General features: G+C 46.5%; 1 protein-coding gene across 3 annotated transcripts in view; it reads left to right on the top strand.

The window, feature by feature from the left end:
* Positions 1–24,679, top strand: part of zswim8 (zinc finger, SWIM-type containing 8) — a 197,350-nt gene that overhangs the window by 28,639 nt on the left and 144,032 nt on the right. For all 3 annotated transcript variants that reach the window (XM_038782798.1, XM_038782796.1, XM_038782797.1), the window contains exon 3: positions 3,800–3,953. In XM_038782798.1, coding sequence (XP_038638726.1) covers positions 3,800–3,953 — 154 coding nt within the window. The remainder of the gene's footprint in view (positions 1–3,799; positions 3,954–24,679) is intronic.

Genomic DNA, 24,679 nt, shown 5'->3' with positions numbered 1-24,679 from the left:
CCTCATTTGAGGCGCCCCTTAAAGCCGACATCATTAACCAGTGCATGGTTCATATGGCCGACTATGTCCTTAAGTGGATCTGTGTCAAATTTTGCTTGGTACTGTTCCTGTGAGACAGTCTACTACCCTTTTAAAGTGCTATATAAATGCAAGTTGCTGTTGATGAGGCATAATGCGAGTGCGTTTTCTGAAGTTGATTCGCTGTGCACATTCCCATAATTTTGTATTACTTTTTTTTAAAAAGAGGGGGCAATTCCCCTACCCTGCACATCTTTTTGGGTTGTGTGGTGAGACCCACGCAGACACAGGGAGAATGTGTAAATTATATCTCTCTTTTGATTAACTATCGTAGCGATATGGTTCCAGCTTGTAACCAACTGCCGTGTCCCCCCCCTTGCAATTCACTATTCCTGATGTACTGCCGGGTTGCATTACATTATTGATATGGGTGGCACAGTAGCACAGTGGATAGCACTGTTGCTCCACAGCGCCAGGGTCCCAGGTTCGATTCCCGGTTTGGGTCACCTGTCGGTGCGGAGTCTGCACTTTCTCCCTGTGTCTGCGTGGGTTTCTTCCGGATGATCCGGTTTCCTCCCACATGTCCCGGAAAATGTGCTGTTAGGTAATTTGGACATTCTGAATTCTCCCTCCGTGTACCCAAACAGGGGCCGGAATGAGGCGACATGGGGATTTTCACAGTAACTTCATTGCAGTGTTAATGTAAGCCTACTTGTGACAATAAAGCTTATTATTATTATATTTACAAAACAGAAAATAATTAGACAATTGTGATAGATTGAGAAATGCGTTAGGTCGTTGTTGGGCAAGAGTATTATAGGTTACGCAGGTATGTAGTTGGAGTTTGGAAACCAATGAGCCACGATCTAATGTAATGGCAGAACAGGCTTGATGGGCTGAATGGCCTCCTACTGTTTCTAATGTAACCCAGACACACGAGAGAGCTTGAGGAGCTGGTGGCAGTGCGGCCAAAAGCCATGAGGCTGATACTGAATGGTGAAAATTAAATTCTGAAAATATACCTGACGTTGAAAGAAGGCTTTGTGATCTTGTGAGGGGGGGGGGGGGGGGGAGGGATGTAAAGTACTACACAACCGTGCAACGGTAAACTTGAAATTGTTGAGTGTGGGGTAAAGATGCACAGTAGGAATTAATAAAACATAAAGCTAAGAGCGATATCAGGGCATTGTTCTTCACACCAAAAGTGATCATACACTGTTGAGGGGGAAAAAAAAGTCCCTGGAAAACGTTGCGAAGAAATTGGATGCTTCAAACTGGTGTTTGAGGAGGTCCTGTGGAGCAGTGTGTAGTAACCCTATCTCGGAGCCAAAAGCTCCTGGTTCGAGTCCCATCCCAGGACTTGATGATGGTCAAGGCGAATGTGTTCCTTACGCAGCCAGAACTGATTCATCTCAAACTGCAAATCCAACAAGCACCAGTGGCAGGGGGTAAGAATGGGAGAGCTTCCTGGTCTGCCATGTGCTGGCAAGAATGTTGGAGCCTTGACCATCACTGTCCGTAGCTCTAGGCTTCAACATGCATGTAAAAGTGGATGTTGCCACAGCAACCTGGACTCTCCGAGTGAACTGTAACACGCCAAGCCAGATTTTAGATTTTTGAGGTGACGTCCATCGATCCAGGGCGGCACGGTGGCAAAGTGGTTAGCACTGCTGCATCACCGCACCAAGGACCGGGGTCCAATCCTGGCTTTGGGTCACTGTCTGTGTGGTGTCTGCACGTTCTCTCCCATGTCTGCGTGGATTTCCCCCGGGCGCTCCGAGTTCCTCCCCCAATGATGTGTGAGTTGGGTGGATTGGCCATGCTAAACTGTCCCCGAGTGTCCGGGGACGTGCAGGCTATGGGGATAGGATGGGGTGGACTTGGGTAGAGTGCTCTTTCAAAGGGTTGGTGCCAACTCAATGGGTCGAGTGGCCTCTTTCTGCACCGTAGGGATTCTATGATTTAAGTAACTTGGAATCTATTAATAGAATTGGGGAACAAGAATTGACCATTCGGCCCTTTGAACCTGCTCCATCATTCAGCCTGATCTGGTTATGGTCTCAACGGTGCCATTTTCCCCTCCTAACCCTTAACAAAAACCTGCCTTAAATAAGTTCAGTGACCCACAGCTTCCGCTGGTTCCTGGGGAAGGGAATGCCACCGACTAATGATCCCTTCTAGTCTCTCCCGCAAGTGGAAACATCCTCCCAATATCTACCCTATCAGATCCCCTCACAGTCTTCTACGTTTCAATCAGATCACCACTCATTCTTCTAAACTCCAATCGGTATAGGCCCAACCTGTTCAACCTTGATGAGATAAGCCCCTCACCCCAAGGAGGACCCCTTTCTGAACTGTTTCCCCCACACAGTCTCCAGGGCAGACTTCAATAGACAGTGCGATGTGTTGATGGAGCTGAAACTCTTGAGGACCGAACAGTTCCCTGGGCGGCGTTTCTTTGGAGTAACACTCGCTGCTGCCAAATGTTTTGAAATCTATTCTGATGCAGTAACAGGGCAGCTGTTTTGGGCTGGGTGAGCTCCAGTTGGACTGTTTGCTGGAAAACATTGGTTGTGAGCACTGCACGGAGCTTCCAAATAGACGATTTTACCAGCAGTCACTTACATTTGGCACCACGTGTGCACGCGGTTGGATTGTTTGTGTAACTAGATCCTCAGCCGTTGCCGCAGAGGACTTGCCAATAATGCTCAACCTTCCATCAACTCCCAAAAGTTCTGAATGATAAGTATTAATGAGCTTGGAGTCGATGCTGGTAGACACACTTGAGTTGAGATAGAGTTCAAACATCATCTACTACAGCCTCCAAGAGCGAAAGACTTGTTGTTCCCTGTCCTTGTGTCTTTTCTCTGTGGTCATGAGGGGTTGGGGTGCACTGGCTGGAAGTGTGGTGGGGGCAGATTCAATCGAGGCATTCAAGAGGGCATTAGATGGTTACTTACAATGTGCATGGGTAAGAGGGATTAGGCAGGCGGGTGGCACTATGCCATGATGCTCATATGGAGAGCCAGTGCACTGGAACGATTGTCACGTACAGATTAGGTTGGTCATTTGCCAATCAGCCGTCCCTGTTTATGGGTTGTCTCGTTGCGTTTTAATTTGTGCATATAAATATGATTTCACTGTGTTCTGTGCGCTTAACGCCGTGTAAACAGTCGCAACCATCCACCTCAGTGCATTTGCCATAATGGGGCTGTTTAGGAGGGTTTATTACTCATCGTTCAGCTCCCGGACTCTGTTGCATCAATGTATTGAGATGAACAAGTAACAGATCAGCTCCTCCAAAGGTGAGATTAGAGGTGAGATTAGAGGTTAATGGGTTACTTATCGGTATGTGTTCCAAGTAAGTATTTCACAACTCTGAAATCTTTGTAATTAAAGGCACTTTATGTTTTGTGAGTGTGACCAAAATTAAAAGTAATGGAACCTACTGTGTAAAACTGACTGGGAGCCTGACAATGTACTGAAAGAAACCAGATTTTATTTGTGCCTCTCGCGAATCCCCGATTTTAATCAGCTCACTCAGCTGCCAATATCCTTCGCTCAGGAAATCCCTCGCTGAAACTCTCCTGTATCGCCCACTCCTCTTGAGAAACTTCTGAGGATTGTCCTCTTTGATCAAGCTGTTTGTCACATGGACTCCTAACGTGGCTTGGTGTGAAATTTAGTTTGATGCTCCTGTTCGAGGGCCTTATGATATTGGCAATCCGACTTGTTGTTGTTGTTGCCCTAATAATTATTATCTTTTATTTTGTGTTCACAGATGGCCAGGTTACCCCTCTGGTAGAACTGTCAGCCAAGCAAGTCGCTCTTCACATTCCCTTTGAAGTGGTCGAGAAGGTTTACCCACCAGTACCCGAGCAGTTGCAGCTTCGCATTGCCTTCTGGAGTTTCCCTGAGAATGAGGAAGACATCAGGTAATAAGGCGGCGAACATGCGCGATTCTTGCAGCACGTGTGTGCGCGTGCGCGCTCACACGCACAGATCATTTAGAATGGCGGTGCAGGATTGACAGGCCACCTGGTCTACTCCTGCTCCTATTCTTGAATGAGATGGTGTGTAGTGGTAATGTCACTGGTCTGGTAAATCACCTGGGCACCCAGGTTTGAGTATTTTAAGAAGGTAGCAAGGATAATCCAGGGAACTACAGGCCGGTGAGCCTTGAGTCAGTGTTCGGGAAATCACTGGAGAAAATTCTTTGAGACAAGATCTACTCCCGTTTGGAAGCAAATGGACGTATGACCGAGAGGCAGCACGGTTTTGTGAAGGGGAGGTCATGTCTCACTAACTAGATAGTTTTTTCGAGGTTGCTGCAGGTAGGGCAGTGGATGTTGTCTATATGGACTTCAGTAAGGCCTTTGACAAGGTCCCTCATAGCAGACTGGTACAAAAGGTGAAGTCCCATGGGATCAGGGGTGAGCTTGCAAGGTGGATACAGAACTGGCTAGGTCATAGAAGGCAGAGAGAAGGAATGGAAGGGTGCTTTTCCGATTGGAGGGCTGTGACTAGTGGTGTTCTGCAGGGATCAGTGCTGGGACCTTTGCTCTTCGTAGTATATATAAATGATTTGGAGGAAAATGTAACTGGTCTGATTAGTAAGTTTGCAGACGACACAAAGGTAGGTGGAATTGCGGATAGCGATGAGGACTGTCAGAGGATACAGCAGGATTTAGATCGTTTGGAGACTTGGGCGGAGAGATGGCAGATGGATTTAATCCGTACAAATGTGAAGTAATGCATTTTGGAAGGTCTAATACAGGTAGGGAATATACAGTGAATGGTAGAACCCTCAAGAGTATTGACAGTCAGAGATATCTAGGTGTACAGGTGCACGGGTCACTGAAAGGGGCAACACAGGTGGAGAAGATAGTCAAGATGGCATATGGCATGCTTGCCTTCATTGGCTGGGGCATTGAGTATAAAAATTGGCAAGTCATGTTGCAGCTGTATAGAACCTTAGTTAGGCCACAATTGGAGTATAGTGTTCAATTCTGGTCGCCACACTACCAGAAGGATGTGGAGGCTTTAGAGAGGGTGCAGAAGAGATTTACCAGGATGTTGCCTGGTTTGGAGGGCATTAGCTGTGAGGAGAGGTTGAATAAACTTGGTTTATTCCCACTGGAAAGACGGAGGTTGAGGGGGGACCTGATAAGAGGTCTACAAAATTATGAGGGGCATAGTCGGAGACTTTTTCCCAGGGTAGAGGGGTCAATTACTAGGGGGCATAGGTTTAAGGTGCGAGCGGCAGGATTTAGAGATGTACGAGGCACGTTTTTTTACACAGCGGGTAGTGGGTGGCTGGAACTCGCTGCCGGAGGAGGTGGTGGAAGCAGGGACGATAGTGACGTTTAAGGGGGATCTTGACAAATACATGAATAGAGGGATACGGACCCCGGAAGTGTAAAAGATTTTAATTTAGACGGGCAGCATGGTCGGTGCAGGCTTGGAGGGCCGAAGGGCCTGTTCCTGTGCTGTACTTTTCATTGTTCTTTGTTTGTTCCTTGAGACACTTCAGTTAGGTGGCTATCTTTAGATGACAATGAATGGTGGCATTCATGTATATGGATTTCCATACTTGAACTTAAATCCACTTCTTTGGCCAGTCTTTTGGTTGCCTGTTTTCAAATTTTCCTTATGTGGCTCGTTAACAAATTTTGTCAGTGCTTCTGTGAAGCGCCTTGAGGCATTTTGCTGCCTTTTAAAGGTGCTATATAAATCCAAGTTGTTGCTGTATGTAAACAGTTAGAGGATCTTCAAGTCTCGACTGGGTCTGTGGGGACTGTGCATGTAATTGGAGACTGAGTAGGGATAATGAAGCAATAATTGCAGTTGGGTAGCCACAGCAGTGTGGCTGCCTGCATTACGGGAGTGACCTTGGGGTGATTGTTGTAGAATAAGCCGTCAGCAACTTTTCAACGCTGATCCCTGTTTGATGGGCACACCCTCTTTAAAGTTGGATCACAGCCCTGGAAGCTGTCTCTCATTTGTCCTCCACTGAGGCGACACCTGAGATACTACAGTTGAGCTCACTTCCTCTCGGGTGTAAATGTGGGATGAACGATGGAGAATCAGACCATTCGGCCCAACTTCTCTCTGTTGGCGCCGTATCCGTATCCCCCTTCATCTTGCCCTACCAACATCACTTCCTACCCTTTTCTCCCTCATGTGTTTATCTAGTACCTGCTCAACAGCATCTGTTCTGTTAACTGTGTAGAAACATAGAAAATAGGTGCAGGAATAGGCCATTCAGCCCTTCAATCCTGAGCCATCATTCAATAATGTCATGGCTGATCATGCAAATTCACTATCCCAGAATGTGGAGATGCTGACTTTGATCTGGGGTGGGCACAGTAAGAGATCTTACAACAGGTTAAAGTCCAGCAGGTTTGTTTGGAGTCACTAGCTTTCGGAGTGTAACTCCTTCCTCAGGTTAGTTCCAGGCTCCAAGGAACCTTAAAGCTGGTGGACTGGGCAGACAAGTGGCAAATAAAATCTAATGCGGAGTAGTATGAAGGGATACGTTTTGATTGGAGGAAGGAGGAGCTGCAACATGAAATGGAGGATACCGTTCCAAAGAGGGTGTAGGAGCACAGGGACCTTGGGATATGTGTGTTGATGGTGGCAGGGTAGGTTGTGAAAGTTGTTTTCAAAGCATACAGAATCCTGGGACTTGTCAAATCGAGACAGGGCACAAAAGCAAGGAACCAATGATGAATTTATGATCGTTTTATAAAACATTGGAATATTGTGTCCACTTCCAAGGGGGGGGGGAGGAAGAGAGAGAAAGAGAGAAGGTATACAAGAATGCTTTCAGGGTTGTGAATCCTTGGTGTTCTCTGCTGCAGAGGATTGTGGGCTCTCCATCGTTGAATACGTCGAAGGCAGGGATAGGCTGATTTTCGGTGTCTCGGGGATCGAAGGAAATCGGGAACGGGAAAGAAAGTGGACTTGAAATCCAAGATAAGCCATGATCGTTTGGAATGGCGGAGCAGGCTCGACAGGCCATCTGGTCCAGCCCTGCTCCGATTCTTGGATGAGAGACTTCAGTTAGTTGGATCAATTGGAGAAACTGGGGTTGTTCTCCAAAGAGAAGGTGGAGAGGAGATTTGATAAGAGGCGTTCAACATCAGGAGGGATATGGGACAGAGGTTATGGGGAGAAACTGTTCCCATTTACATCAGGATGGACACTAATTGAAGGCGAATGATTAAAAACAACTTGTAGGATCTGGATTGCGCTGCCCGAGAGGGTGCTGAGGAAGATTCAACTGAGGCTTTCAACGAGGATTTGTGGATCAGCACCTGAAGAGAGAATTTGCACTTCTACGGGAAAAGAGGGGAGGGGGTTGCGCTTGCAGAGAGCTGGCATGGACATGATGGGCCGACTAGCTTCCTTGTGTCCTGTAAACCATCCTCTGATCCTGTGCTTATCAAATCAACTGCCCTGTGTGGTAGCAAGATCTACATTCTAAACCACACATTGGGTAAAGATGTTGCTCCTGAATTTCCTGTTGGAGTTATTAGTTCCTACCTCTGTTTGCGAACCATGTTCTGGTCTACCCAACAAGTCAGTAAAACACTAACACTTTTACCCTATCAAACCCTTTCAGAATCTCCAAGAACATCCATTGCAGATTTCCTTCCAGTGTCATCATTTATTGCCCCGTCCTTGATTGTGCTTAAACTGAACATTCCGAGGATAGTTGAGAGCCAACCACATTGCTCTGGGTCTGGAGTCACACACTGGGCACACCAGGTAATGTTCCTAAAGGACATTGGAGAACCAGATGGATCTTTGCAACAATTGTTGAAAGTTTCATGGTCGCCGTTTCTGCGACTCGCTTTCCATCAGCTGTTGTGGTGGGATTTGAACCCATGTCCCCCAGACTATCGGCCTCGGCCTCTGGATTATTAAACATTACCATTATAGAGCATAGAATCCCAATAGTGCCAAAGGGGGCCATTTGGCCCATCCAGTCTGCACCCACCCTCCAAAAGAGTACCCTACCTCGGTCCATTCCCCTGTCCTATTCCCGTAAACCTGTGCAATGATCATGGTCAATCCATCCAACCTGCACATCGTTGGACTTTGGGAGCACCCGGAGGAAAGCCACGCAGATACGGGAGAACGTGCAAACTCCACACAGTCACCCAAAGGCCAGAATCTAACCCGGGTTGACCCTGACTTTGCTTGATGTCCATGTCTTCCACTTTGGCCCTCGGCTAGGGGTTTTCTTTTTTGGGGGGTGGGAAGTCCATCGGACATCATTGTTTTTTTTTTGTGGAGGGGGGAAATGTCACAGCGATTGTACATTGCAGATTGGTTCCAATAAAATAGTTTATCTCTTACTAACCTGAAACAGCACTGGCTGTAAAATCCGATTAGTCCCTTGGAATAAGGTGAGGCATCTCATTGGATTTCTGATTCTGGAACTGATTTATTGGGAAGATGCCCACTGGGGTTCTGGACGTTTATTGTTCTGAGGTGTATAATTTGTAGGTATTTTTAAAAAATGTGTTGTTCTGAAATTGGTTCTGCAGCCGGGTTCCAGAGACCCTGCATTGTTACAATGCTGTGTTTGTGCTGATAGCCCACTCCTGCCTCCGAGCAGCTTGATTCAAACCACTAAGAGAGCGAAATGTGAGCTGACAATGCTGGTCTCGAGTTATCTGCCAATTCTGGTTGGCACCGTGCCTCAGAATTTCTAGTCAGTCAGTTATCTTCAGTTTAACAGGAACCTTTAGCACTCCCTATGGTGCCTGGCACAAAGAGCATATTTAAAAACTTGAGAGCCAAATGCAAATTTTACTGATGATTTAGACGAGATTCGAAGTATGTTTTCAAACTGTTGGTTGAGGGGGGAGGATTTTGCTGTTCAAAGGCGCGGAGACCCTTCCGAGGAGACCAAGGCGTTTGGGGCATGCACCGTCTTGGGTGGAAGGGTTTATTACGCTGCCTCTTTATCCTTTTGTTGAATTTCATTGACTGGTGGGTTTGAGAAGATCTATTCTCGACGCTGCTGCAAGTTGGTGGGGTGCATCCACAATCAGAAGGCCAATTGGTCCGAGTGTGTGCAGGCGACATAAGCAAACCAGTGGTATCTCACGTACCCTCTTCCTTGAGCTCGTGGAACTCCTGTACTAGAGATTGAAGAGCTACAGAAGGGCATGGAGTTTGGATGGCAGTTCCTGTTTCCAGGCCGTAGAGTCGTTGCGGTGCAGAAGAATGCCATTCGGTCCATTGACAATGATGGATACATTGGAGAGTGATACATGGCGATTAAATGTATCGACGAGTGAGCAAGAGAAACCCGGGCGAAATTGAAATTCCACCATGACTGCTGGGAATTTTGTTTCAGATTTTTAAAAGCTGCCAAAAACTATGAGATTGCCCTAAGAAGTCAACTGCTCCACAAATAATAAGCAAAAAAACCGCAAATTCTGGAAATCTGAAAGACTCCATGATTCAGATGTTTTTAAAAAATGGTTCATGGGTGGGACATTGGTTAGCACTGCTGCCTCGCAGCACCAGGGACCAGGGTTCAATGCCAGCCTTGGGTGACTGTGCGGAGTCTGCACGTCCTCCCCGTGTCTGCATGGGTTTCCTCCGGGTGCTCCGGTTTCCTCCCACAGTCCTAAGATGTGCAGGTTAGATGGATTGTCTATGTTAAATTGCCCCTTAATGTCCAATGGTTAGACAGGGTTATCGGGATAATAATATTCTTTATTATCACAAGTAGGCTTACATTAACACTGCAATGGAGTTACTGTGAAAAGCCCCTAGTCGCCACATTCCGGTGCCTGTTCAGGTACACAGAGGGAGAATTCGGAATGTCCAATTCACCTAACAAGCACGTCTTTCTGAACTTGTGGGAGGAAACCGGAGCACCCGGAGGAAACCCACGCAGACATGGGGAGAGCGTGCAGACTCCGCACAGACAGTGACCCAAGCTGGGAATCGAACGTGGGACCCTGGCGCTGTGAAGCAATAGTGCTAACCACTGTGCTACCCGGAGGGGGAGTGGCCTAGATGGGGGTGCTCTTTCGGAGGGACGGTGCAAACCTGATGGGCCGAACGGCCTCCTTCTGCACTTTGGTGTGAACATTGCAGACGAGGCCAGCATTTTATGTCCACCTCTAATGGGGGCTGGTTTAGCTCACTTGGCTAAATCGCTAGCTTTTAAAGCAGACCAAGGCAGGCCAGCAGCACGGTTCGATTCCCATACCAGCCTCCCCGAACAGGCGCCGGAATGTAGGGGCTTTTCACAGTAACTTCATTGAAGCCTACTCGTGACAATAAGCGATTTTCATTTTCATTTCATGTTCTTTGAGCTGAGCGGCCCTGCTCTGCCTTTTGGGAGAGAAGTTAAGAGTCAACCAATTGCTGTGGGTCTGGAGTCATATTTAGGCCAGGCCAGGTAAGGGAGGCAGATTTCCTTCCATAAAGGGCATCAGGGAACCATTTGGGTTCTTGCGACAATCGATGACTTGACAGTTCCATTCCTGAGACGAGCTTTTAATTCCAGGTTTTTGCTTTGCAATTGATTTTAAGTTCCACCAGCAGCTGGGCTGCGATCTGAACCCATGGTCCCAGAGCAGCAAAATGAGAAAAATACTGTGGATGCTGGAATTTGAATTGAGGATGCTGGAAAAACTTAGTAGGCCTGCCAGCGTCTATCAGGGGAGAAACGGTTAACGTTTTGAGTCATGGCCCCTTAGTCGGAACTGAAAGGAGGGAGGATGTGTTAAAGCAAAAGAAACTGCGACAGAAAATAGCAACTTTTAAGAATAAACGACAGATGGCCTAGTGTGAGGGGGTGTTTGCGTTGAGACAATACCTGTGTGGAATATTCTTAAAGCGAAGGAAGGAGGGGGGGTTTAAGATGAAGGAGAAAGGTCAAAGTTGAACCCTGGTGGCTGTGACACGCCAATTGTAAGCGGAGGGGCTGCCCCTCCAGTTTGCGTTGGTCTTCACTGGAGCGTTGCAGCAGGCCAAGGATGGACATGCGGGCATGAGAACAAGGTGCTGAGTTAAAATGGCACGCAACAGGAAGGCTGGAGTCATGCTTGTGGACTGAGCGAAGGTATTCCGCAAGGCGTTTGCCTCGTCTGCGTTTAGCCTCCCCAGTGTACAGGAGACCCACATTGGGAGCAGGGACATTAATAAACCAAATTGAAGGAATTGCAAGGGAAGCGCTGCATAACCCGAAAGGAGTGTTCGGGGTCTTGAGCAAGGAGGTGGGACAGGTGTTGCACCTTCTGCGATTGCGTTGGGCGTGTTGCGGGAGGAGTGCTCCAGGGTATCACAGAGGGAGCGGTTCATGTGGAATGCTGACTCGGGGGAGGTAATATGTCTCCATATCCAGTGATAGACTGACCACCAATATTCATTAGAACCCAGCGATTCACACAGCAACTTAGACTACAGCTCCTCACAGCCCGCTCCCTGGTAATGATTCCATCCCATTCTCCCAGCTTCTCCGCCTCTGACAATCTGTTGTGATGATGCCACCTTTGAAGATGGTGCTTCTGACATATCTGCCTTTTTACTAAACCGAGCTTTCCCATCTTATACCCCCATTTCTTTGCTTTTAAAAACAAAATTCCATATCATGTGTTCCCTCAGTGCAAACCCCCCTCTGTCCCTCACACTCTGAGAGAGGTGTGTTACTTGCCATAGGATTCCTAACCTTTGATCTGCCCTGGTAGCCACAGTATTAATATGGCTGGTCCAGTTCAGTTTCTGATCAATGGTAACCCCCAGGATGTTGATTGTGGGGGGATTGGTTGTGTAACAACATGCAGAGGGTAATTGCACTCTTGTTGTATTTGACTGCACACCAGATCTTGTGGAAAGTAATCTCCTCTTTCAGTATAGGAAAGAAACTCTTCGGTCAATAGTCACGATGAAGGTCGAACTGCTCGGGTGGAACGTATTGGGATGCATTAATCTGCCCAGAAGTCTTGGCCAGTAGCTGCTTATGTAGGCAAGGACTATTCTTGTGTTTTATTCTCTCTCCACAATCATGTAGCCCGACCAGTTGGAGGAGGACCGGGTTGCTGTGAACCTCTGTCATACTTCCCTAAATGTAGAGGATGTCCCCATGTACCTTGTTTTACTGCTGAGCACACTTAGATTATGGCCAGTGTCATTAACCCATCAGCCATGGACCAGAATCTTTCATAACATGCTGCTCAGAAGCAGAAAAAAACCTATTGGAGGACAGTATTCCTGCAGTTCTGCTGCATATTAACATTGTATTGGGCCAGGGGTTGGAGAACCCCAAAGTGTATCATGGAGTTCACCTGACCCACAACTTTTAATAGATTGTGGTATGGGGAGCACACGGCCCACTCTACAGGTGTGGTACAGCAGAAATGGAAAAGTATTTTTTAAAGCAAAACAATATTTATTCTACGAACTCAAGTTAACGTTTACATACAGTGAACATCTTAGCAACCATTAATTCAAATTCAACCCCCAAAGAATACAACACTAAGTTTTCCTTTTAACATCCATAAGACTTAAAACACCTTTTATCTGAAGCACATAAGGTTAAAGTCACTACTGTTATTAGTTTTAAATCACCAGGATCGATTTACAGTCTTTAGATTACAGGGAGAGATTCATACACCTTCTGGCTGTGACTGCAGCTATCCAGCTCTGAAAACGAAACTAAAACACACCCTGCAGCAAACAGCCTAAAATGAAAGTAAAAAGCTGACAGACGGCCCAGCTCCACCCACTCTCTGACACCACTGTAGTAATAAACACCCATTTCTTAAAGTACTCTCACTACCAATACTTATATACACACCCATTTATAAACACCCATTTCTTAAAGGTACTCTCACATGACAACATGTTGACGTGGGGATTCAGTGGCAGATTGGTAGTGTCAGTGGACCAGTAATCCAGAGGCCCACCACTAATGCTCTGGGGGCATGGGTTCAAATCCCACCACGGCAGCTGGAGGAATTCAAATTTAATTCCTAAAATCTGGAATCAAATCTAATATCCGCAATGGTGACCGTGACAATGCCATCAATTGTTGTGAAAATCCATCTGGATCACTAATGCCCTTTAGGGAAAGAAATCAGCCGTCCTTACCTGGTCTGGCCTACAGATGTGTACTCAGCAATGCGATTGACTGTAAAGAAGGTGATGTGATCGGTTTTGTCAAAAGAGGTGGCTCCTGGCAAATTTTGACCACCGATCTTGCACAAGTTTACGAAAACGGACAAATTGGGGAATCGGACGACAAGTTTCCAAGTTGCAAACCGTACTGATGGAATTCTGGGTGCAAGATAACTGAAGATTATTTTGTAAACCCAGTCTACTGCTGCGCGACTCTGGCTGGGTGACCCACTGAAATGGCGCAGGCTCGCTCGGGAGTACGCGCAGAGGTGAGGTAGCCGAGGGAACGCACAAGCCTCCTCGCAACCCATCCACACATTCCTTCCCTCACCGCCTGCTCCATCTGTGGCAAAGTCTGCAGATCGCATCCCAGCCTTTCAGAATCCTCAGAGCCAGAGTGGAAGTGTGAGGAATGTTCCTTGTTCAGGTCACGCGCATCATATTATAAATCGATGAGTGTCGGACAGAGGGACGTAGACTGGAATTAATAAAATTTCAAATTGGGGGTGGTATCGAGGGATATGGGGGTGGGTAAGGCGGGGTCAGGGTACTGAACTTGATGATCAGCCATGATCATAATGAATGGCGAAGCAGGCTCGAAGGGCCGAATGGCCTCCTCCTACTTCTATTTTCTATGTACATGACACTTCTTCACATTGAAAGTGATTTCCGTACCAGCCTCCCCGAACAGGCGCCGGAATGTGGCGACTAGGGGCTTTTCATAGTAACTTCATTTGAAGCCTACTCGTGACAATAAGCGATTTTCATTTTCATTTTATCAAACACTGGGAATCCTTTGAGAAGCATTTGGACACTTTAAACCGGCATTTCAAACTTATGATGATGTCCATCAGTTGACCCTACTCATCACTGTCTCCAGTGCAGACTTCAGTCCAGGCAAGGATACATTGATGGATGTATTTGCGGAGTTGAAGCTCTTTTTGAGGACTGAACAGTAACCTGGGCCCTGCTCTGGGATGTTCTCAGCTGCGTCTATCAGGATGTCTTGAGAAGGTAGTGTTAACAAACCCGAGCTGAGTTATTGAACAAAGCTGATTTCTTTATAGTACTAAATTAAGATTCTAACCAGTCAACAAGGAATAAGTTGTTAAATAAAACTGTACAATATCTCCAACTACAAAACCCTACACTATGCAACTAATCTATCTTACGCGTAAACACCTTCTCCCAGAATCCCTGGACTCACATGATATTTATTTGACTGCTCCTTATCTTCATCTGGTGGTGAGCAGTGTTATCATATTATTAACCCTTTTTATTCCTTACAATATGCATAGGGGCTGGTATAGCTCACTGAGCTAAATCGCTGGCTTTAAAGCAGACCAAGCAGGCCAGCAGCACGGTTCGATTCCCGTACCAGCCTCCCCGGACAGGCGCCGGAATGTGGCGACTAGGGGCTTTTCACAGTAACTTCATTGAAGCCTACTCGTGACAATAAGCGATTTTCATTTCATTTCATTGTTACATGCTCTTTTGGAGTCAAACCCACTGATGCCAAATGTTCTGAAGCTATGTTGTCACAGAGCAGTTGTTTTGGGCTTGGTGAGCTCCTATTGGACTGTTCCCTGGAAAACATTTGTCTGGAGGACTGTACTGAGCTTCACCGAGAAGCGTTTTACTCCTGATCACTAACTTTGGGCACTGCAAGCATGTGTACACAGAGCAAGGGTTTCTGCGATGGTTGAAGAACTTTGTATCCAAATCCTCCAGCATTGCGGTAGGTGGAGGGTGAGGAATCACAATTGTTCAGCCAGTTTGATATTTGGGAAGGAGATTTTTCTAGCTACTGTCTGTAGTCGAGCGAGAGGACGAGTCGACAATAGTGTTTGAGGCCTTCAGAGTGATCCATCAAATCAAATGATCATACACAATAAATCATGACCGTTTATTTTGCTGGACCGCAACTTATTAAAAATTATTTCATGCTCTATGGCTGCACGAAACACAGTCCAAAACACAGTCCAAAACACAGTCCAAAGGCTTTATGAGTTCTGCTGGGCCCGCTTGGTCACACCCTGACTTACAGGGTTAGAAGCCGGAGGTTTAAGTTTCATATTAGAACTGAAACATCTGACCCTACCTCCGATGCGGCACTAACCACTCTCATTTTCTGGATCGAAGTCCTTCAGATGATCAGGTGAGGCGCTAAAACTGCACAGCTTAATCTTGCACTTGTTCTGGTTTTCTGGTTTTAACATGGTGAATCTGGCCACCTTTCTCTCTGTGGGATGATTCTGGCCCGGCGTATTAATCACTTGTCTTCATTGCATCGAAAAGAAATTCAGCCTTTTGTGGCATATTGATGCGAACACCACACTGTCTGTGTCTGCAAGCAGGATTGCCACTAGTGCCTGCGTGTCACTACTCGCCAGTGTCAGATTGCATTTACGTCAATCCTGGTTAGTTTGTGATGGAGGAAGTTTTTAAAAAAAAGATGAAAGTGAGCATCCACGCTACTGAGTCAATGAGATGGGGATAGGGGTGGACGTATGACATTAAACGTCATCTCGTCAACAATAGCAAACAGAAGTTATGGCCGGAACTACAGCAACATCTCCTGATCAAAGCAGACTTATTTCCCCTGCAAAATACAGTGGGTGGGAGGTAGTTACTGAATATAAATAGTGTGTGAATTCTATCACAGTCACTTCCAGCAATCTGCTCCATATGCAGCCGTACCATTGTTCTCTACAACTTCCTCATAGAGTGGTTATGCAAACAATATACAGTGGAGCTAAATGCTTCTGTAACTGATTGGATTGAGATATTTAAGAGAAGATGTTTCTTCAGTTGACGTGGAGGTATTATTCCAGCTATGAAAATGATAGGTCGAACATAGGAGAAATATACTGTCAATGCAAAACTCTTGGGCATTTAGAAAGTCAGAGAGATCTGGGTGTGCAGCTCCACAGATCTTTGAAAAGTGGCAACACAAGTGGACAAGGTAGTTAAGAAAGCAGACGGAATGCCTGCCTTCATTGGACAGGGCATCGAGTAATAAAAGCTGGCAAGTCATGCTACAGTTGTATAGAACCTTGGTAAGGCTGCACTTGGAATATTGCGCCCAATTCTGGTCGCCACACTACCAGAAGGATGTGGAGGCTTTGGAGAGGGTGCAGAGGAGGTTTACCAGGATGCTGCCTGGTCTGGAGGGTGTTAGCTATGCGGAGAGGCTGAATAGACTCGGACTGTTTTCATTAGAACGACGGAGGTTGACGGGTCTACAGGATTATAAGGGGCATGGATAGAGTGGATGGGCAGGCACTCTTTCCCAGAGTGGAGGGGTCAGTCACCAGGGGCACAAGTTTAAGGTTTGTGGGGCAAAGTTTAGAGGAGATGTGCGAGAAGGTGGTACCAGGGGATTGGAGAGTGGCGAATGTCATGCCCCTGTTCAAAAAAGGGAATAGGGATAACCCTGGGAATTACAGGCCAGTTAGTCTTACTTCGGTGGTAGGCAAAGTAATGGAAAGGGTATTGAGGGATAGGATTTCTGAGCATCTGGAAAGGCATTGCTTGATTAGGGATAGTCAGCACGGATTTGTGAGGGGTAGGTCTTGCCTTACAAGTCTTATTGAATTCTTTGAGGAGGTGACCAAGCATGTGGATGAAGGTAAAGCAGTGGATGTAGTGTACATGGATTTTAGTAAGGCATTTGATAAGGTTCCCCATGGTAGGCTTATGCAGAAAGTAAGGAGGCATGGGATAGTGGGAAATTTAGCCAGTTGGATAACGAACTGGCTAACCGATAGAAGTCAGAGAGTGGTGGTGGATGGCAAATATTCAGCCTGGAGCCCAGTTACCAGTGGCGTACCGCAGGGGTCAGTTCTGGGTCCTCTGCTGTTTGTGATTTTCATTAATGACTTGGATGAGGGAGTTGAAGGGTGGCTCAGTAAATTTGAAGATTATATGAAGATTGGTGGAGTTGCGGATAGTGAGGAGGGCTGTTGTCGGCTGCAAAGAGACATAGATAGGATGCAGAGCTGGGCTGAGAAGTGGCAGATGGAGTTTAACCCTGACAAGTGTGAGGTTGTCCATTTTGGAAGGCCAAATATGAATGCGGAATACAGGGTTAATGGTAGAGTTCTTGGCAATGTGGAGGAGCACAGAGATCTTGGGGTCTATGTTCATAGTTCTTTAAAAGTTGCCACTCAAGTGGATAGAGCTGTGAAGAAGGCCTATGGTGTGTTAGCGTTCATTAGCAGAGGGATTGAATTTAAGAGCCTTGAGGTGATGATGCAGCTGTACAAAACCTTGGTAAGGCCACATTTGGAGTACTGTGTGCAGTTCTGGTCACCTCATTTTAGGAAGGATGTGGAAGCTTTGGAAAAGGTGCAAAGGAGATTTACCAGGATGTTGCCTGGAATGGAGAGTAGGTCTTACGAGGAAAGGTTGAGGGTGCTAGGCCTTTTCTCATTAGAACGGAGAAGGATGAGGGGGCGACTTGATAGAGGTTTATAAAATGATCAGGGGAATAGATAGAGTAGACAGTCAGAGACTTTTTCCCCCGGGTGGAACAAACCATTACAAGGGGACATAAATTTAAAGTAAATGGTGGAAGATATAGGGAGGATGTCAGAGGTCGGTTCTTTACCCAGAGAGTAGTGGGGGCATGGAATGCACTGCCTGTGGAAATAGTTGAGTTGGGAACGTTAGGGACCTTCAAGCGGCTATTGGATAGGTACATAGATTATGGGAGAATAATGGAGTGTAGATTAATTTGTTCTTAAGGGCAGCACGGTAGCATTGTGGATAGCACAATTGCTTCACAGCTCCAGGTTCCCAGGTTCGATTTCGGCTTGGGTCACTGTCTGTGCGGAGTCTGCACATCCTCCCCATGACTGCGTGGGTTTCCTCCGGGTGCTCCGGTTTCCTCCCACAGTCCAAAGATGTGCAGGTTGGGTGGATTGGCCATGATAATTTGCCCTTAGTGTCCAAAATTCTATGGACAAAGTTTCGGCACAACCTCGTGGTCCGAAGGGCCTGTTCTGTGCTGTATTTCTCTATGATTTCTCTAAGGTGTTTCACGCAGAGGGTGGCGAGTGCCTGGTATGCGCTGCCAGGGGAGGTTGTTGAAGCTGATACATTAACGGCATTTGAAAGTCCTCTTGACAAACACATGGGTAAGGATGGGTACAGAGGGATACGGCACAAGAAAGTGCTGAGTGCTTTGGCCAAGGGTGGTATATGGCCGGTATAGACTTGGAGGATCGAAGGGCCTGTTCCTGTGCTGTATTATTCTTTGGTATAGAGCCGGGACAGTAGGAGTTAGTTTGGAGTGAGTGTTGCTTTGCCTGCAGCCCACAAATTGCAGGTTTTATGGCGGTGCCGCTTTTCAGTCGGACCACAGGATGACTGCAGAGCGGGAGGAGGCCATTCAGCCCGTCATGTCTGTGGCAGCTCTCTGCCAGAGCAACTCAACATTCCTTCCCCCAGCGATTTGTTTAGGTGGATTGGCCATGATCTGGGCGTGGGGGGAGCCTGGGCCTAAGTAGGGCGCTCATTCAGCGGGTCGGTGCAGACATGATGAGGCGACTGGCCTCCTCCTGCACTGTAATGACACAGTGAATCTATGATTCTGAGAGCCTTCATTGAACCAGCCTCCACCGTACTCTCAGACAGTGCCTTTCCGATCCTAACCCGCATTCTGCGTGGGAGAAGTTTTTCCTCATTTCGCCATTCCCCATCAGTCACCGACCTCTGGTTCTTGACCCTTCCATCAATGGGAGCAATTTCCCCTCGTTTACTCTGCCCAGACCACCTCTATCGAATCCCCCCTCAACCTTCTCGAAGGAGGACAACCCCTGTTCCTCCAATGTAACACGACTCTCTTAAACGTATTTTCCTGCACCCTGTCCAAAGACGTCACATCCTTCCTCAAGCACAGTACCCGGAATTGAATGTAAAACTCCAGTTATAATAATAATAATCTTTACTGTCACAAGTAGGCTTACATGAACACTGAAATGAAGTTACTGTGAAAAGCCCCTAGTCGCCACACTCCGGCGTCTGTTCGGGTACACTGAGGGAGAATTCAGAATGTCCAATTCACCTAACAAGTACGTCTTTCGGGACTTGGAAGAGGAAACCTGAGCACCCGGAAGAAACCCACGCAGACACTGGGAGAATGCGTAGACTCCACACAGACAGTGAGCCAAGCCGGGAATCGAACATGGGGCCCTGGAGCTGTGTAGCAATAGTGCTAACCACTGTGCTGCCATGGGACTGAAATAGTGTTTGATCCAGTTTCAGCATAACTTTCTTGCTTCTGTACCGTGCCATTTTCAACCACTTTCTCAGCCTGCCCTCCACTCTCACCGATTTGTGCACCAACACCTTTGTGTCTCTTACCGTCCCTGCACCTTGTTTAGAACTTGTACCCCCTTTAGATTGTGCTACCTGATAAGGCAATGCCAGCAGTGATTTCAGCATTGAAAAGTTTTTGTTAAAATTACAATCCTCTCGTGTGGATGCACAGCAGTAGCATCAGCTAGATTTCTGCAGGTCAGTTTAAGGCCACTTAATGGGGGGGGGGGGGGGGGGGGGGGGGAATGTACCAGGCCAGAAAGGTTTTTATTTCTCGAAGGATAGAATTGAAAGGTAGGCAAGTTACGCTAAACGTGTATTGAACCTTCGAGAACAGCGAGGAGGGAGGTTGCACTAAAGATATTCAAGCGTGAAGCCAGAACTGAGAGGTTAGATTGCACAGCTGGGTGACATCTCTTGAAAATAGAAGGCGCTGAGGAGATAGCCGAGATGTTCAAAATGTTGGGAACATTCTCTTTGCATCCCCTCTTATCAAAACCTTTCATAATTTTAACTACCTTGAATCAGTTTGAAAATTATCTGTGATATTGCACATTTGAGATGTTTAAAGTCATGGAAGGATTGGAAAGGAGTGGATGCAGAGGGAATGTTCGCACTGGTGGGAAGGAGCATAACTGATGTCCGCCAATGGTCATCAAGAAATTCAGGAGAAAGATCTTTGGCCCAGGGAGTGGTGAGAACATGGAACTCCAGGGCGGCACAGTGGTTGGTACTGCTACCTCACGGCTCCGAGGACCGGGGTTCGATCCCGGCTCCGGGTCACTGTCCGTGCGGAGTTTGCACATTCTCCCCGTGTCTGCGTGGGTCTCACCCCCACAACCCAAAGATGTGCAGGGTAGGTGGACTGGCCAAGCTAAATTGCCCCCTAATTGGAAAAAAAAATGAATTGGGTATTTTAAATTTATTTAAAAAAAAAAGAGAATGTGGAACTCGCTACCACGGGGAGATGTTAAGGAAAATAGTCTAGATATATTCTAGAAGATAAGATCACGAGGGAGAAGGGAACAGTGGGTTATGCTGACAGAGTCTGATGAGGGAAGGTGGGAGCAGGTTTCGATCCAACATTTAAAAGAAAAGCACAATTGCAATTCTAAATTCTGTTCCTTCTAAGCTTGCGTAAGACTAGTGAAAGCCCATTAAATACCAGGGTGAAGAACTGGTTATAGATCACTGACTAATGATGGTAGTGGGAGTATGTTGAGGTCTATGTAATTAGCACTGACGTATATTGGATTAAGTGCAATTTTATAGCAGCATTTTGGTGCTAAATATCTAAACCAGCATGGTCAACAATGTTACGGTGACTGCACCAAAACGCTAACCAACCTACTGAAATGTTGCCATTTCTAATTTGGACCCCCTTTTAGTTTGGGTAGCGGGAGACTGCTACCTGTGAGCAAGTTTGTGTGCATTTGCACGGGGCATCCCGCTCTTTTGGCTGTGTTTGGAGAACGCCTCTAAACGATGGGCAAACGTGACCATAACCCCCTCCTTCCCTTTCTTGCTTCCGTGCAGACATTACAGACGCTGCGAGTTCTCCGGCGTCTATCAACATTTTTTCATTGAGCACAAAACTAAACACTGGTCTCCCAAAATCCAAATCGAAAGCTTCTCAAATAAAGACATCTTTATGTCGACAGCCAATAAATAAAAACAGAGAATTCTGGGAAAACCCAGCAGGCCTGGCAGCCTCTGTGAAGAAAAAAAAACAGCTAACGTTTCGAATCTGTGTGACTCTCCAGAGCTGAAGAAAGGGAGAAATGCGATTAGTTTTATACTGTTTAAGAGGGGGTGAAGCAAAATAGGTCAGTGATAGGATAGGGAAAGATACACCAGGCAGGTTCAGAGCCTGGATTGAGTGGACGTGGAGAGGATGTTTCCACTTGTAGGAAAACCGAGAACTGAAGGGACGATCCTTTAAAACCGAGATGAGGAGGAATTTCTTCAGCCAGAGGGTGGTGAATCTGTGGAACTCTTTGCCGCAGAAGGCTGTGGAGGCCAAATCACTGAGTGTCTTTAAGACAGAGATAGATAGGTTCTTGATTAATAAGGGGATCAGGGGTTATGGGGAGAAGGCAGGAGAATGGGGATGTGAAAATATCAGCCATGAGTGATTGGCGGAGCAGACTCGATGGGCCGAGTGGCCTAATTCTGCTCCTATGTCTTAATACCCTGGGACTACCCAACTTGTCTGTATTGCAGCTCCCTGCATCTGGCACTACATTAGGTTCATCATATTCATCCTTGCGACCACAGGTCCTTCGTGTTCTATTCTGTGTTGTGGGCGTAGTACAGATGCACACAGAACATCTAGTTCTTTGACTACTAAGATGTTTTATTAACAAGATGAACACGTGGAAAGATAACTAACGAACTATGATACAAACGGTAACAAAATAAATGAATTCGGTGAATTCTCCTGGTGCTACTTCTAGTACGACTATCCTCTTGTACTACTTACTACCAAATGCAGGATATCGAGTCACATGGTAGATCTCTATCGCCACCAGCTGGTTGGAGGTCGCATCGATAACTATATACATTGATAGACAACTATGTACAAAACTGTGCACAGGCATGTCACCACACTTCGTGAAGCCCATCTTTCCCCCTAATCCCCGCAGTTCTCCCTTCTTTGCTCTCTGCTCCTATTGCACAATCTCTACAAATTGCCGTGGAGCGTTCTGCTTGCTTAAGGAAGCTATTTTTAAAAATAAATTTAGAGTACACAATTATTTTTTCCAATTAAGAGGCAATTTAGCATGGCCAATCCACCTACCCTGCACATCTTTGAGTTGTGGGGGCGAAACCCACGCAGACACGGGGAGAATGTGCAAACTCCACACAGACAGTGACCCAGGGCCGGGATTCGAACCCGGATCCTCAGCACTGTAGGCAGCAATGCTAACCACTGTGCCACCGTGCTGCCCTATTAAGGAAGCTATTTCAAAGGACAAGTACAGAAAGACCTGGCCTCCGAATGAGGAAAATGCTGTGATTGGTGCCGCTCACTCTGAAGCCAATTTGTGCCAACATTTAGTCTTTGTGAGATTTTGTAGGTGTGATTTGTAATAAATGCAACCTTTAAACAGTTTTCTGCACATGGCCCATTTTTCAGTTACTCAAACAAAGAAGCATTTTGCCTTTTTAAAACCCAAGTTGGTGACTTTTTTTTAATAAATTGTTTTGTTTCCACTAATTCAGTTTCTTCCAATACTAGACTAACTGTACTCTCAACAGACAGATTTGGCTTCATTATCCACCAATCCTGCAGATTAAATCATATATTATCGAAAAACAATCCAAGTTTAGTGTTAGCCACTCAACTAGATATATCGATCTGTATCAGTGTGGTTGATTTTAGCGCCTTCTAGATTTCTTCAGCAAACAAGGTTATAGGAGAGATACTGTAGTAAGGCTTGTAAACTTCAACGCTTCAACAGGCCTCCAGATACCTGCTTTGCATGTAATTTGAGTGCGTTCGGTTTATGCAGCATTACAGCTTTCTTGGTAGAGTTTGTGTGTGCCGTTAATTTATGGAGCAACGGTAACCATTTGGAATTATAATCAGTCAACCCACTGAACTCCACAAACACTCGCACGCAGTCAGCACCCCCATCCCCACCCCCACCCATAGCCGCCCAAAATAAATTCCTGGGTTCCCACTCCTGTTTCCCCCCCTCCTTCCCTGAAAGGCACGACTCTGGAGAATGTTACCTCGTCTCATTGCTCCAGCATCTTGTTTGCTAGATCCCATTTTTACCTGTTGGTTTTCCAGATGGGAATCAGTGGATGGGGAGTGTGTTGGGGGCGCCAACTCTCCAGGATTGATTTTTTGAGTGTTTTTGCTTTCCCAATTGGCGTGGGATTGCAGAACGTCACCAGGATGGATGTGTTGGCCGACTAATGGCTGGGAGTCTGGGGCAAGCCATGTGATGAAATCTCCAGGAATGCCTTTTATCGCAGTTGGCAACTCTTGGTAACTTGCTGGCTTTTATTTTGGGAAGGAAGGTTGATGAGGGTAATGCCCCACTCTAGGACTTGAGCACGAATATCAAGGCTGTCACACTACTGCAGTACCGAGGGAGTGCTGTGCTGTTGTGAGGTTCCGTCTTTCGGATCTGACATTAAACTAAAGGCCAGATGTCTCTCGAAGGTGGATGTGTAAGATCCCATGGCACTATATCAATTAGATGTGGTGTACTGGACTTCCAAAAGGCATTTGATAAAGTACCACAGAACAGACTTGAGGAAAGTTCTAAGCTCGCAGAATAAAGTGACGGCAGTAACATGGACACGGAATTGCCCGAGTGATGGGAAATGGATGTAGCTGATGGATGTTCCTCGAGGGTAGAAGAAGGTTTGTACAGGAGTTCTCCGAGAACCCTTGCTCTGCCTGATGTTTATTGATGACGGAGGCCGTGGGCGTACGGGACACGATTTCAAAATTTGCGGTCTTGGCTTATGTTGATCCAAATGCGGCAGGGATAAAAGTGTTGTTTTTGGAAACTGTGGAAACAAAAATGAGTGGGCTGGAGACGATAACGTTAACTGTGACTGTCCCAGGACCTGCCGAACAAAAAGATGATTTACTGAATCAGTCTGAGCTACGGTGCAGCCTTAATTTTAAAGGCTGCACCTTAACCTGGCAGTGCTTGCAAATCATTTTACTAGGAGCCGAAGTGCAATTCTGCAGCGGAAAGTGCATTGTATAAATTAGTTACTCATCCAGAAATTGGATGACGTATCGGTGAAGCTTGTGTTTTATATTTTGAGCTTTGTTGCGTGTACTGTGTCAGTACTTTTTAAAATCTGCGTTTACAACTAAGATTGGCACAAATAGCGTGTTCTCAACAGTCTTTGGCATGCAAGCCTGACAACTGATTGGCTGAAAGCCAGGGCGTTGTGTATGCTTTGCTCTATTCGTGATTCCTGCTTCCTAATGCTTCTGTGATGCTGTGCTGCTTTCAAACAGTTCCGCAATTGTAGTCATCTAATTTGTCAATGTGGCCAATAGGGTTAATCCTCTGTCGGTGTCCGCTGTGGCTCAGTTGGTGGTATGTTGGCTCTCTGGCTCTAGCCCCACTCCAGGATTTGAGCACACGCTGCAGTACCGAGGGAGTGCTGTGCTGTTTGAGGTGCCGTCTTTCGGATCAGATAT

This window comes from Scyliorhinus canicula, chromosome 22, assembly GCF_902713615.1.
Source record: "Scyliorhinus canicula chromosome 22, sScyCan1.1, whole genome shotgun sequence".
NCBI lineage: Eukaryota > Metazoa > Chordata > Chondrichthyes > Carcharhiniformes > Scyliorhinidae > Scyliorhinus > Scyliorhinus canicula.
The sequence above is the reverse complement of the archived record's forward strand: the minus strand, read 5'-3'. Positions and strand labels throughout refer to the sequence as shown.